The sequence below is a fragment of the Perca fluviatilis genome, chromosome 8, assembly GCF_010015445.1.
Source record: "Perca fluviatilis chromosome 8, GENO_Pfluv_1.0, whole genome shotgun sequence".
Classification (NCBI taxonomy): Eukaryota; Metazoa; Chordata; class Actinopteri; order Perciformes; family Percidae; genus Perca; species Perca fluviatilis.
This window is the reverse complement of record NC_053119.1, coordinates 36,036,204-36,051,331: the sequence shown is the minus strand read 5'-3', so window position 1 is coordinate 36,051,331 and position 15,128 is coordinate 36,036,204. Positions and strand designations below refer to the sequence as shown.

General features: G+C 41.3%; 1 protein-coding gene across 1 annotated transcript in view; it reads right to left on the bottom strand.

Annotated features, from left to right (window-relative positions):
• Positions 1 to 2,920: 2,920 nt before the first annotated feature.
• n4bp1 (nedd4 binding protein 1) overlaps positions 2,921 to 15,128 on the bottom strand; it is a 30,144-nt gene continuing 17,936 nt past the window's right edge. Inside the window, exons 8-12 of the mRNA XM_039808979.1 lie at positions 11,964 to 12,094; positions 11,413 to 11,509; positions 9,820 to 9,927; positions 6,309 to 6,410; positions 2,921 to 3,380 (exon numbers count right to left, since the gene is read on the bottom strand). Of these exons, the coding sequence (XP_039664913.1) occupies positions 3,011 to 3,380; positions 6,309 to 6,410; positions 9,820 to 9,927; positions 11,413 to 11,509; positions 11,964 to 12,094 (808 nt within the window). The 3' untranslated portion in view covers positions 2,921 to 3,010. The remainder of the gene's footprint in view (positions 3,381 to 6,308; positions 6,411 to 9,819; positions 9,928 to 11,412; positions 11,510 to 11,963; positions 12,095 to 15,128) is intronic.

Genomic DNA, 15,128 nt, shown 5'->3' with positions numbered 1-15,128 from the left:
TCTTCTAACCTAGACTCTTCTAACTTATACTCTCTTAAGCATCAACAAAGGGCTCTCACTAACTTTCAAAGGTTGTAAACTTATTTCCATTCGGCAGTAGGTGTCGTTCTTTCAAGTCGTTTGTCATCACCAAAATGAAAACCTTGTTTCTGTGTGTGTGTGTGTGTGTGTGTGTGTGTGTGTGCGTGCGTGCGTGCGTGCGTGCGTGTAATCCTGCTTTTACCCCATGATAAGTGCAAGCTTGTTTTCCGTTGGAACAATTTGAATGAAAAATAGATTTGAATGTTAAATTGCTAGCTGTTTCTGATTGGCTACTGTTAGTGTTTGTAATAATAATAATAATAATAATAATACATTTTATTTAAAGCGCCTTTCATGACACCCAAGGTCACTTCACAACCAAATTGGCTGCTGTTATTTAATTTGAATGTCAAATGGTTGCATTTAAAAAAAAAAACTGTAAATATTTCTATTCACATGGCGTTTTTGATACCTGGGAAACTAATACATGTGCCGTTTGTCATTCAATGATTTGATTTATTGATTATTTTTAATAACAATAGTAACGATAATAATAGGCCTATATTAGGGCGTAATCATTAATATCCAGGGCAATTAGCCTACATAATATTTGATGGGGGGCGTTAGGGACCTGGATAATGGATAGGGGGGTGCTGGCACAAAAAAGGTTGAGAACCACTGGGTTAGGGTAAAGAGACAGGATTCCACACGCTGTTCTCCTGTAACTCCAGCAGCAAAATGAAAGTTAAAAGTAAAGTCAAAGAAAATGTGAACAAACACTAAGCACTGTACAGCCACGCAAAACAAAGGTGTATGGGGACTGCCGCATTTATTTTGTTTTTTCCACATACATGAAATCATATGTGCACCGTAGCCCAAAATGCTTGTATTTACAAAAAGAAGAAAAGAAATCGATACACACGAAATAATTATAATACAACAAAAGTGGAAATCCTTCAGTAATCCTTACAACAACAGAGCAAGTACGAACAAAATGATTTTGACCCCTTGTAAAGTTTTTTTGTGCAGATATTCTTTTTGATTCTTACAAGGAGTTAAAAGTGTTTGTATATTACAAAACTCAGATGCACGTCAAATATGCAAGCTGCGGCCCACATTCTCCGGGTGTAGGAGGGTAAAAAAAAAAACAGACAAGCTTTCTGACCGATTCATCAATGAAACCTCGTTTTACACACTACACCATGAAAACCTTCAGTGCATTAATAAATTCAGCTATTAAACACTAATTACAAATGTAACTTAGGCATATCATGTCATCTTTGCTCACTCTTCTGGTGAGCAAACGCATGGATTGGGATTTCAAATTTAAGTCGGGTCATTTAACTCTATCAACAAAGGATGAATCCAAACTCTTGTAGTGTATTGGACTGACGTGCGTTATCGCCGAAAGATTCGAGGCGGATATTTCACAGAGCGTCTCGGAACAAAGATGCTGATGTAGAACTAGTGACGGCATCCTCCTGAAAACGCAGTTAACGGCGCATCTAACTGGAACAACCGATGCGGGGGAACAGAGTCAACCAAATGTTCAAATCCTCGTCTCGGTGAGATATACAGTATCGGAGCAGCAAATTCAGTTTCAGCACCCGCAGTTCTCCTGCAGCTTCTGCAGAGATCGTTTCGAACACGGCAGGCTTGAGAATGGGTCTCCACTGACAGAGAAGTGATGGTATTCAGATACGCTAGAATTCCCTTAGCCAATTTCTGTCAAACAATGACATTTTAAAGTAAATCATTATTAATGAGAACAAAGATTTGACTGAAAAAGAATGATCCTTTTAGTTGCTATTGTTTTGACATTTTAGGAAGAATTAGTAAAAGTAGTTGAAAAAAAAAAGAAGCATCATTTGGATTCAGCCAGGCAATCATTTCTGGAGTAAAGGCCAGATTTTAAAGGGATAGAGATGGGCAGCACTGCTTTAATAAGAGCAATGGATTGAGATTAATTCAGCCTGTGTGTGTGTGTGTGTGTGTGTGTATATATTTATTAGGTATAATACATATCTGACATGTCTGAAATAATTTGAAAACTACACAGTTATAACTGCCCATCTATATAGCTTCTAAATATTGACCTTACACATGCCTAGAGGTGTTTATTTAATGTGGTTAGCCGGAAAACTGAAAGTAAAAAGTTGTGTCTACTACGCCAATATGGCTTTTGGGGATTTGTAACCAACATTAACGGTCACTAACAGTGATTTTATGATGCTAACGCTAGTGTTCTCCTCAAAGTACACTGCCAAGGAATAGGGGGAGTGGGGGCAGTGGTACTCCTGTCGACGACTCCAGACTGCTGAAACTGCTTACTGACACTGAGTTCAATAGCCTGGTACTGCCTCATCAGTGAATTCACTGTTACAGAACAGAACAAGTGTATAACTAATATGTTGAAAACATAAAAAAAAACAAAAAAAACATGCAAAACCTATGTCCCAAATGATATCCATAAAAAGCTCAGAGCTTGTATATTCAGAGAGTGTTAAGAGTCTGATGGTAAACACTGGAGCCAGACTGTCACCAGTGGGACCAGTTCACTGTTGTTGCGCAAAAACATTTTCTCCCACATTCAAGGAACATCTGGATTGTTGTCAGGGACCTGCAACAATGTATGACCATCTGAACAATAGAGACTTTGCTGCTTGACAAATATGGCAATTTGTTAACATTTTGGTTCTGTAGACACCAGAGTTGTTCACCTTAAATCGATTTCAGAGCAAAAGGCGGGGGGGGGGGAGGGGTTGGATATCATTAAAAAAATACTTTTTGCCAATAGCAGCTAGTTTGATGATCAGTCTTTGTGTATAAATTATATTCAAAATCTAAATCAAACTCTCCCTCCAGGCTGGAAGAAATGGTAAAATAAATTATTTTGATGCGTGACATGAATATTCTTGCATATGTAGTGTGTGTGTGTGTGTGTGTGTGTGTGTGTGTGTCTGCTGAGTCTCCGGGCTGAGCCAGTCCTCTATCCCAGCAGCAGGCCAGACAGGGCGTTCAGGTCTCTCATGTATGGGTTGTCGCTGAGGATGCGGTCGATCCGTTGCTTCTGGTCGGGGAAGATGTCGTACAGCTTCCTCTTCAGCTCCGACGTTTCCCCCAGCGACCGCTGGGGAGGGGGCGAGGGCGAGGGGGATGGGGAACGGCGGGGCGGGTGCCACTCGGGTGGACCCGAGTGGGGCCAGTGCGCAGCGGAGTGGGGCATCAGGGAGGTAGGGGGCGGGGGCGCGGGGGTCCGGGGAGCCGAATGGAGGGCCTGGACGTAAACCGGCTGCTGCTGCTGGGAGGACAGCCGGAAGTCTGGGGGTCTCAGAGGGAGGGGAGTGGCTGGAGCCATCCTGAGAGGAAGAAATAGAGTGGGGACAGTGTGAAAAGGTCAGCCATGTACGGCAACATTCGTTCTTTTAAAGACACAGTTCTTCTTTAAATCTAAACTCAAAACTTATTTATTTAGAATGGCTTTTTAATACATATTATACCATGGTTGATTTTGATTGGCTGCAGGGTGAAACGGATTGTTTACCGTTTTAAATGAATGCCCGACATTAAAAGAAAAAGGAAATGTGAATCGGTTATTTCCAACAGTGTGGTGCTTCAGTGCCTCGTCCTCTTAACACCACAGGATGGCGCTAACGCACAAGTTGCACTAACTGTCTTACGCACGTACCTGGTTACGCCTGAGGGTGTGACTAATACCTGGAACAATCATTCCAATCCCATAAGGTTCTTATGCAATGGTTTTATATCTACTGTCCTGTTACACTTTTTAATGGACACCGTGCAGCCAATCAGAATCATGGATTGACCCAGACCATGGGTTTTATTCTTGGTCCTTGATGTAAAGCACTTTGGATACCTGCTGGTTGCTGTAAACCGCTATATAAATAAATGCAGATTGATTGATTGATTGAGCACAAGCGCCAACCATAGCTCAACATTTATTAAGACACCATACGTATTCACTAGGGTTTAATATTTTTCCCGAAAATGAGATGACTCAGATCCCGGGAAATAGACAGCCCATATTCTGGGAATCCCGGGAAATGGCTGTGTTTTTTTGGTTTGTTTTTAGCCCAAGTAATGTATCGATATCATTCAAATATGCGTTCCCAAAATCCCAAACTGACATTTTTTATATTATTTGTAAGTAATTTGTAAGTAATTTATTTGATATAGCACCTTTCCCAGACATAGTCACAAAGTGCTTCACACAAAAGACATTTGATTAAAAAAACAAAAAAAACATTAAAATCCAAAACAGAAAATAAACAAGCAACAATAAATGCAGTTTGAGTGAGGGTTCAAAAAACCCCAAATTTACAAACATGAGACAAAAGCCATTTGGAACAAGTATGTTTTCAAATGCTTTCTAAAAGTGTCAACCGAGATTGCAGAACGTAAGTTAACAGGAAGAGCGTTCCACAAGGTCGGAGCTACCACTTCGAAAGAACGGTCACCTTTAGTCTTTAAACGAGTGCGAGGGACCACCAGTAGTCCCTGGTTAGAGGACCTGAGTGACCTGGTAGTGATGTACGGCTGGAGCAGGTCAGAGATATAAGCAGGCGCCTGACCATGCAATGCTTTATATGTCAGAACTAGAACCTTAAATTGGATCCTGAACTTTATTGGAAGCCAATGTAACATGGATAACACAGGAGTGATGTGTGACATTCTGTTAGACCTGGTCAACAGCCTAGCAGCTGAATTTTGCACTAGTTGCAGATGTTCCTGGGATGACTTGCTAAGACAGGTGAAAATAGAGTTACAGTAATCAAGTCGAGATGAAACAAAACCATGAATGATCATCTCAAGTTCCCCTTGTGATACCATGGTCCTGAGTTTAGCAATGTTTCTCAATTGGAAGAAACAAGAAACATCGGACAGAGACCTGACATGTTGTTCAAGAAACATATTCTGATCAAATATAACACCAAGGTTTCTAAGATTGGACTGTACCACTGAAGAAAGGGACCCCAGAAGATTAATAACTTTGGAGGCTGTAATATCCGGAGCGACAATAAGGACTTCGGTCTTAGCCTCATTAAGCTGCAAGAAATTGTTTGCCAACCAATCCTTAATGGAGGACAAGCAATTAAGCAATGCAGTCACTTTGTTGATTTCCTCCGGCTTAAAAGAGACATACAGCTGGATGTCATCAGCGTAGAAATGATAACTTATATCTCCAAATTGCCTAATTAAGTGGCCTAGGGGAAGCATATACAATGTAAATAAAATTGGACCCAACACAGAGCCCTGTGGCACCCCACAGGATAGAGCCGCGTTTTCAGAGGAATAGGGGCCTAGTGACACTGAATAGGTTCTATCTGTGAGATAGGAGGTGAACCAGTCCAAGGCGCTCGCAGAGATCCCAACCCAGTGTATCATTTTTAGGACTAAAGAACACAGTTTATGTCCATCATCAACACAGTTTGCAATGATCAATTCTGCTGCGTGATCAAGTGCATCATATATTGGAATATATCTGCCAGTTTGTTTTTTTGTTCATTAGCTAACCCTCTAACCTGTTGGGAGATTTCAGAGGGATTCTTGGGAAGAATATGTCCGTCTCTCTTCAGTGCTGATCTGAGGTAGTCGCATTTTGCCATACTATTTAATGTAAATCCATCAAAAGCTGCCATCTCCGCCAGTATTTCACCGAGCGACTTGCTAGCTTTGCGAAAGTAGCTAGCTTTGCGAAAGTAGCTAGCTAGCCTTCTCGGACGTTTTGAAACTTTCGGTGGGTTTTCTTCGGGAAATTTCTCATGCTGAGATTCTAAATGTCTGCGCAATCCGGTTGTCGACCCCCCGGAACACCTTATAAACCGGTCACACAACTTGCACTGAGCTGTTTCATTGCCCACTCTTTCAAAATGCTCCCAAACAAAGCTGGCCGCAGACATCATTAGCGGAGCTAGGTAGCCCAGCTGTGTAGTGCGTACTGCGTAATGAACTTCTTCTTCTTCTTTAATGAATGAATGTATTGAGCCTGTGTAATGATTTAGGGAGCCTGTATTACCGTAGCTACCGTCGCCTGCATCAACGTTTTGTTACTGTATGAGAACAATAGACACAGACGTTTCCCATCATAACCTTTCCCGGGAAACTGGAAATGGTTCTGATCAGATTTCCCGGGAATCCCGTTTCCCGGGATGAAACCCTAGTATACACACACACACACACACACACACACACACACACACACACACACACACACACACACACACACACACACACACACACACACACACACACACACACACACACACCTGTTGTCTTTACGCAGGAAGAGGTCTAGATGAGGTCCGTTTTTCCCCAGAGGGTCATCAGGGATCATGAAGTGGTCCTCCACAAATGTAAACTGAAGCAACCTATTAGTGAAAAGGAAAGAAATATGACTATTTTATAAAGTAAAATGAAAGCTCAGATGGGCCAATCTGGAATCTTGCTCCTTATGAGGTCATAAGGGGAAAGGTTACCTCCCCTTTCTCTGCTTTGCCCGCCCAGAGAATTTGGCCCACCCATGAGAAAGAGAGAGAGAGAGAGAGAGAGAGAGACATCATGGCTTGCAAACAAGCAAAGTGACAGTTGGTCAAGGCCACACCCCCACCCTCCACTTTGCCCCCCCCTCTCTCCTCCTCAATAGCTACAGACACAGAAATGGCACATCCTAAGGAAAGCTCATTGTGGGACTGGCTCTAGTGGCTGTAATTCTGCACCAAGGCTGAATTTCGGTCATTGTACAGTATATAGAGCTGTACTCTCCCTGACCTGGCTTCATTTAGGACATAAAAGTCCCTCAAAGACATTCAATAACCAAATATCAACTGATACAGGAATGATTAACTACCAAATTAAAACCACTGCGCTAAGAGTACTGCATGCAAGCGTTGAACCTACACTGTCCAGTTTTAGTGGCTTTTTTTTTTTTTTTAAACATAGGATTAAAACTTCATGTAAAGCATTTATCTCATCGATGAGTTACTACACATTGTGATTACTGCATTCTACAGTTGCAATTTTAAACATGATCCCTATTTAGAGCAAAATAATGTACTGTACAGTACCATAACCTGTAAATCGCGTTTTGTAAATGTTTTTTTTTTAAAAGCTTTCGGGGTTGCAACAATCACACAAAAACACCATGAGATCCTGGTGGACTGCACGTTTGACAGCGAGGTGTCCCAGTGGTCTGCAGTTGACGCACATTGTCCAAGCTGGCTTCCCTCTTTCAGAGGTTGTTGAACACAGAAACACAAACTAATCAGCCTGAAGTAGTCAGGACTAGTCTAGTCTAACCAGCAATTAACCTGTGTCAGCAGCGTCACCTAGCGCGACACGTTTCGCGCACAGGTTGACCCAGTGGACCTGGTCTCCTGTAGTTCCGCAAATCAACTCCGAGAGAGTTGCTGTAATTGCGCTAGCAATATTACCATTCTCAGATCAAAATGAACCTGCAAACAATTATAGTTGTAATTTGTGATCTTGAAAAGGCAAGATATTTTTGTAGGTTTTTGTTGTATTTTATTTGAACTCAAACAAACATCAATCTTCTTTCGATTAGCATTAGGTGTGTACATCAGAAGTCAAACATTACTTCTGACCCCCCCCTTGAATGTTACTTTGCTCTTGAGGCTCTGTTTGTTCTTCTTTTTTTAAAGAATGTTGTTAAATTGAATAAACTGGCAGTAAATAAACACTACACCCTTAACATCTGTCATCCATAAGGTTGGGCATCGTTTGGATTTTAACAACTCTGATTCCAATTGCCATTCTTCCTTTCGATTCCGGTTCTTATTAGGGCTTTGACTCCGAACTTCGTTATTCCAATATCATTCAAATATTTAAAAAAATTATGATATTCGAACGAATATTAGGCAGCCCTTCGCGGCGACGCACGTCTCTCGGCCGTGGCTCGGTAGTGTTGCATTCCCCCCCCGAATTCTCAAAGAAGGCTGGCTCGCCCAGGGCCAGGCCAGCTCAGCGGCGTCTTTCTCCCGTCGCATGCCACTGTCTCTCCTACGTACACCGCCCCCCCCTTCTCCCCTTTCTACTAATACTGGGGACTTTTTTTTTTTACAGAAAGTCGATTTGCCGACACACACACACACACACATTAACATCAGACCACTTACGTAGGCTACGGTGAAAGCTCCAAACTTGGAAAGTATAGTGTTTGTGTTTAATCCAGGGTCTGACTTGTAATTTAAAAAATAAAAAAAACTTAAGTTTGATAAGGCATTTAATGGTCAATTAATTAATTAATGTTATTAATAAATATTTGAATATATTTGAATATTAATATTAATAAACAAACGAACTTCAAATATGATTTTTGGGCAAAAGTCAAAGCCCTAGTTCTTATCGATTCTCGATTCCGATTCTTTGAGGGGCTGAGTTGAAACGGGTCACATGCTTTCACAAATAAGAGGAATGTTTTATTTTGATTCAAAGGTGGGTTGCAGTTTGACTGGGCTTTTTTCCAACGTAAAATAAAGCCACACTAGAGCGCCGCTTACTGTGCTCCAAGGCTGCAACACAACAAGCGCCTGGCCGCTACGGAAACCCAAACTTGCGCATGTTAAATTTGGAACCCATGATCAGATTTGAGACCAAATCCTCCAAACGATTCCAATAAAGAAATGATTCCAGTGGAATCGTAGTATTTTAAACGATTCCAAGTAGGAATCGGTTCTCGATGCCCAGTCCTAGTCATCCAGCTGGCCTCCATGGTAGGGCTGCTCGATTATGGAAAAAATAATAATCACGATTATTTTGGTCAATATTGAAATCACGATTATTTAACACGATTACTCATTAACATTTGGATATAATGGATAGTGTCCAGGGTATAATCTGTTAGTGTCCTTTATCTCACAGAAAGAGTCTTTGGATCAGAATAAAATCAGTTTTACTACTGTGGGTTCAGCTTTACAGATATCACACATAACGTTACACAGCTAATGAACAGTTCCACAGACATAACACAATGTGCATCTCACATCACATGTTCACTCACTATGACAACTACTACTGGCATTACAAACCAGTGTGCCAAAATATCAACAATGTCGCCGTCAGTGGGCTTATTAGCTAACCTTAGGAAAAATCCAGCACGTAGACGGTACCTTAGAGTAACGTTACGTGAAACAGGTGATTTAACGTCCCTGCTCATTTACATACAGTTTAACAAAACTAAATGATGAGGGAACATTACTATGATTTTTCATGTTGTTTTTGAGCAGTATGCCTATGCACCCCCACTAAGATGGAAAAAGTTTTAAACAGTAAGTGAATACAGCGTGTCGGGGGAATACAACGTCTATAGACAGTAAACTACAGAGGGGGGGCTAAGGCAGAGGGACCGCAGGGTTAGCTAACGTTAGCTGTTCCCAGACAACTGAGTTGGTTTTGCCTTTTTTTGCTCACCAAACGCTGCTGCCATCTTTACTCGCGCTAAGTTTTTTAATTCCAGCGGATGATATGCAGACGACTTGCCTCCCTGACTGGCTTCGGGAGGGGCGGATGTGCGCGTGCGGATGTCATTCAGAACACAAGACAAAATAAGAGTTTGTTCTTGCAAAACAGAACATGGCAAAATAATCGTTTTTTCTCCATTATACTATTTTGGTGATCGTTGGGAGCCAAAATCGAAATTGAAATCGAAATTCAATTAATTGCACAGCCCTACTCCATGGGACTTTCCTCTATCGTGTTGGGTAATGGAACATATACTAAGTGAATGACTGACTGAGCTGTGTATACGTAACACACAATCACCTCTCTTGAATGATCTTGCGCCAGGTGTCCGAGGTATTGACAAAGTCCCTCAGGTTGTCATTGGTTACGATGATCCCGTCTGTTTTTTCTGCTAGGTGGAGCAGGAACCTAACACACACACACAGAGAGAGAGAGAGAGAGAGAGAGAGAGAGAGAGAGAGAGAGAGAGAGAGAGAGAGAGAGAGAGAGAGAGAGAGAGAGAATATGGATTAGACACTGCGGATTTTCCCTGCGTTTAAAAGGTCAGATTAAAGTGATGGTTCGGAGTAATTTCACCCTAGGGTCCTTTGCACCACGACCTTGAGCCAAACAACCCCCCAGAAGCTTTTTTCACCTGGGTCGAACATTGGGAGAGTTAGCGTTATCAGCTGAATAGCTTGTATTTCTTTTCGGTGTTGTAATTTGTAGACGTCCTTAAGCACTCGTCTTACTGCCGGTAGCAGTAGCAGCAGAGAGCAGAAGCCAGCAGGCAAGTGTTATTTAAATAAACTCCTGGTGTACTTACAAACTTTCCAATCCATCGTTTTATGAGTACATAACCTATATTTGTATTACTGTAGAAGTTGGGTATCATTTTGGGTATAATTAGTCGGGTAACTTACGAAATACACAGTTGGATCCATTAGCGCCTGCACTAAGCTATTCAGCTGATAACACTACTAATCTAATAAAAACTAATCTATCTGTGAGAACGGATATATAGTTGCTGGTCAATCTTAAGTTGCTGAGAGATGTGGCTTTCAAAACTCACTTCATCTGGCCTAAACACCAAAACAGAGCAGTTCTTGCAGTATTTGAAATCATTATAGAACACTTTTTTTCTAGACATCTGTTGAAGCGGTCCTCTAGTGAGGCTACATTTACATTGCTACGTTTTGGTTTAAAAAGCCAATATCTTTTGCTACGTTTACACCTCGCATCCACACTGCTCTGGCATTTCAGAACCCCAAAAAACGGAGGCATCTGAAAAAAACGTCTGACCCCGTTTTGGTTTGGAATCTTCGGGGTTGTGTTGCAGTCTCAACGGCCGCAAACGGAGACCTTTGGCTACACTGACGCCAACGTTTCGCTGTCTGACTGGGTCTCGTTCTCAGAGACTAAGCTACTGAACGTTACCACGGCAACCAAGAGCAACGGGCGGAGTATACATGCCGCCTCCTATTTGCCCGGCACACACATTCCCAGTATACGAGAATGTTGATGAGACGTGCGGTTTGGGCGTGTTAGTGTTAACAGAGATTAGTTCTTCTACGGGAGCTAAAAACACTTGAATGAAAATGTAGCCTTAGTGAGCTTACTCATCTCTATTATGAAAATACAGTATGACTGTAGTTGGAGATGGGTGCGGTGAGCTTAAGTGTCTAAAATGTTAGATATTTGCGTAGGAGGAGAAAAGTTGGTAACAGAACTGAAATGCACAGAGATAACAGAGTTCCAACACTGCTCTACAACTCAATCTCTTGTGTCTAAACAACTCTGTCTGAGTGGTTTTCAGTCAAGAAATAAAGAATTCAAGATTGGTAGACTCTCTCCTCAAAGATGTCTGGTAAAGTTTAAGACTTTGTGTGTGTGTGTGTGTGTGTGTGTGTGTACCTGTCGTCGTGTGAGGATATCCTCTGGCCACACACTTCTCTGGAGGGAGTGAAGGAGAGCAGTCTCAGGTCTTCTAGCTGGTTTAAAAAATGTTGTTCTACAATAAAAAAAAAATCAATTGTCTTAATATTACATGATAATAAAATAGAAAAGCAAAGCAAAAAAAAATAAAAAATACGCACACACCTACTCTTCAGGTCCTGCATGCTCAAACATGCACATATATAGATTGTTTGAAAAGTTGATTGAATGGTTTAAAATGGTCTTGTATTTATTACCAGAGGCCTAATTGAAAACAATTAATTATATTGTTACTTTCAACTAGATACAGTAACATGTAAAAAAAACAACCTATTAGGACAGTTTGGCTCTGAAACTGAACATGGTTATAAAAAAAAAAAAGTCAGTAACCTTTTTAAAACCCTTAAAGCTGAAAGTCAGCACTTTAACCTCATTAGAAATACAATGCGAGAGCAAAGAACCAAAATAATGAGAAACCTATCGCTGTTCAATTACTTGACTGCCCTGTATACACGTGCACACACAAGCACCTGTTGTGAGTCGGTCTCTCTTCTGACGCCACTGGGGGACAAATACGGTGATCTCCCTGTGGCCCCGCCTCCAAAAGGTCTCCACAGCCAGCGCTATTCCTCGACAGGAGAAGAACCGATGAAGACCGTGACTGGAGAGATGGGGAGGAAAAGAAGAGGGACATAGTGAGATCAAGGAGCATGTGGAGAAATCAGTGATCTGTTTCAGTTTGCAATGTCTGAACCACGACTGGTCCACGACTGATGAGCAGCGTCTCCAGTGATAGGACTTGGCATGGTAAAAGGTTTATCAGTAAGGAGAAACGAGGCTGCCGGGGTAGGCACTAGGACTGCAACGATACATAGATCTGGATCAATATATCGCTTCAATGATCAAGAATATTTTGACAGGACAGCTAGGTGAGAAATGGGAGAGAGAGGTGGAAGACATGCAGGAAATCGCCACTGGTCGGAATCGAACCCTAGAACTCTGCATCGAGGCAGAAACCTCTCAGTATATGTGCGCCGGCCGTACCCACTGAGCCAACCCGGCAACAAAAAGATGCACTTTTATTTTGAAATTGCCACTTTATATTTATTCTTTTTATTAAAAAAGAAAAAGTGTATTTTTCATTTAAATGTCTGGAAGAGCTCAGTAATAAAATTGTCAAATCATATTTCATAATAATAATAATCATATTCACAATTAGTTTTTTGGTGAGCTGATATAAATGTAACTGACTGTGTTGTAGGGGTATTAATGATATCGTCTCATATTGATCACAGGCCCCTGAATGAAATTGAATCCAAATCATGTCGTGGCATTTTGAGCCGCGGCGGAAGACAACGAGTAATAATGAACCGGAGCAAAAAAACAACAGGGTTCTACCCCTTCAGGGTTTGAACTATGTTTCTACATTTGCACAAACGTGGCACACCGGATCAGTATGGGTACCAATACTGACCCTATCAAGCAGCTTGGGTATCGGCCATGATGTGACTGAGCCACATTAAAAACGGTTTCTTTGTCAATGTTGCTATAGAAATTCAGTGCTTCTGCTATCAGTAGGCCAAGTCAGTTTGTAGTGCCACGGCAATCACTGGCCTTATACTACTCCAAAAATCCAATGAGTTCCACGCAATGAATGAGATATACAGATTTTAAATGTGGGTAAAAAGGAAGTACTGGAATCATATTGGTACTCGTATCGGCTGATAGCATGAGTTGAGTTGGGAAAGAAAAAGTTGGATCAGTCCATCCCTACATAGTACATCACCACAAGTCAACGCGTCAATAGTGCCTCTGCGTATCAGAATAGGACAGTCCCTTCAGAAAAACGCGATTATACGATCGCATAATTCAATGCATAATCAGTCAAAGTCTGCATATTTATACGGGGGCCGCATTTTTTCAAATACGCCGCCCTTTCGCCGCATAAATTGTCAATTTCCGCGCAAAATATGTGGGGGTTGCATGATTTCATAATCCCCGCATTTTCGTTGCAAAAAAGTCACATAATATATCTTAGCAGAAAGTTGAAAAATGTTGCGTTTACTTCACACAAGAGCAGCCATTTTCCCCTGTTGCCATGGGAACGTTATGAAGTGACGTAATTACGCGACATGAACATCATTTTTTTCTCTTTTTCATCAAACCGCAGTTTTTGCAAGTTCCCGCAATTTCAGTGCATAAAATTGCATAAATATCCCGCATATTCCATCGCATTTTTTAAGAAAACGTGCCGCATAATCAAGGATTTTTGCCTGCAACAATCACAAAAAAACTCATTTTTTTCAAAGCATTTTTCTGGAAGGACTGATAAGAAAAAAAAACACATTTGGAAATAAACTACAGAATAAGGCAGGGATGCAAGTACTGAAATCTATTTAATTGTGTCTCATTGATGCGACCAAGTGATAAAAGTTATAGTTAAGTTAAGAATATTTAACATTCTAGCAGGACAGCACTGAACGTTCAACTGGTTTCAATGGTCTCCCTGGCAACAGAAGTGATGACAAACCTGGCAGATATTTTGGTAGTACTTAAAGCGTAACTCTCGCCAAAATGCAACCTAGGGTCTTTTTGTGAATGTACCCGAGTCAAACTTTTGTTTAAAAGCACAATTAGGATGGAAACGCCACTTTTAAGAATTTATTCTGTAAGGTATTTTTGTTTGAGTTTTAGGGGCAATACTATGATCACATCAAAATCATTATTTTAACACTAAGAAGGCTCGACGCAACATGAAACTTTGCTCCAAGTATCACCGGGGGCTCTACACATGAACTCAGCATCGAGAACATTGTGTTCACAGACACTTTTTGACTGGCAAGATGGCAGCGAGCAGAAAAACCAACTGCTAAAGTGAGTTGTTCAAACCTTTCTTTTAGTAAACTCTGTGAACATAAACAATGTTCTCAATGCTGAGTTCATGCGTAGAGCCCCTGGTGATACTTCATGTTGTGTGGAGCCTTCTTAGGGTTTTAAAAATAGTGATTTTGATGCGATCATAGTAATGCCCCTAGCACTCCCATTCAAAAGGCCATTTGACCACACACACACAATCAGCTGACCCAGATTGTTGGTGGTGACGTGCCAAGTCTGTACACGCACGTCAGACAGCTGTAATACAACAAATGGGTCGCTAGGACAGAAAACCACAAAAAAACACAAACGACAACAAACATGAGAAACTCCCTGAGAGCAGCCCGTCTCACCGAGCAGGAAGCTGGCTGCAAGCCACACTCAAAACACTAGAATGATTTATTTTCTGAGTATTTATTCTTTATTTGATGGTCTCACGGTGTGTGTGTGTGTGTGTGCGTGTGTGTTAAAGGAAATTCTGCCTCATTACTACGCTTCAAAGCCATTGATCATCACCTAATACAGTGGCACTCATAAGTTTATGAACCCATTCTAAAGTTGAAGTACCCCGTGCCAATCTCTAGGTATGGTGAAGGGTATGTGATGATGTGGGGCCATTTTAATTCCAAAGACCAAGGGAACTTTATCAGGATGCATAGTATCCTGGATCCATGAAATAACTGGCCTTTAAAAATAGAAATCTGCCTCTATGGGAATTTAACATAGGGGTGTACTTACTTATGCCCCCTGTATTTTAAGGAAGAACATTCATTTATTTACGATACATTATTCATTCACAAAGAAAATTGGTGTCCTTAAAG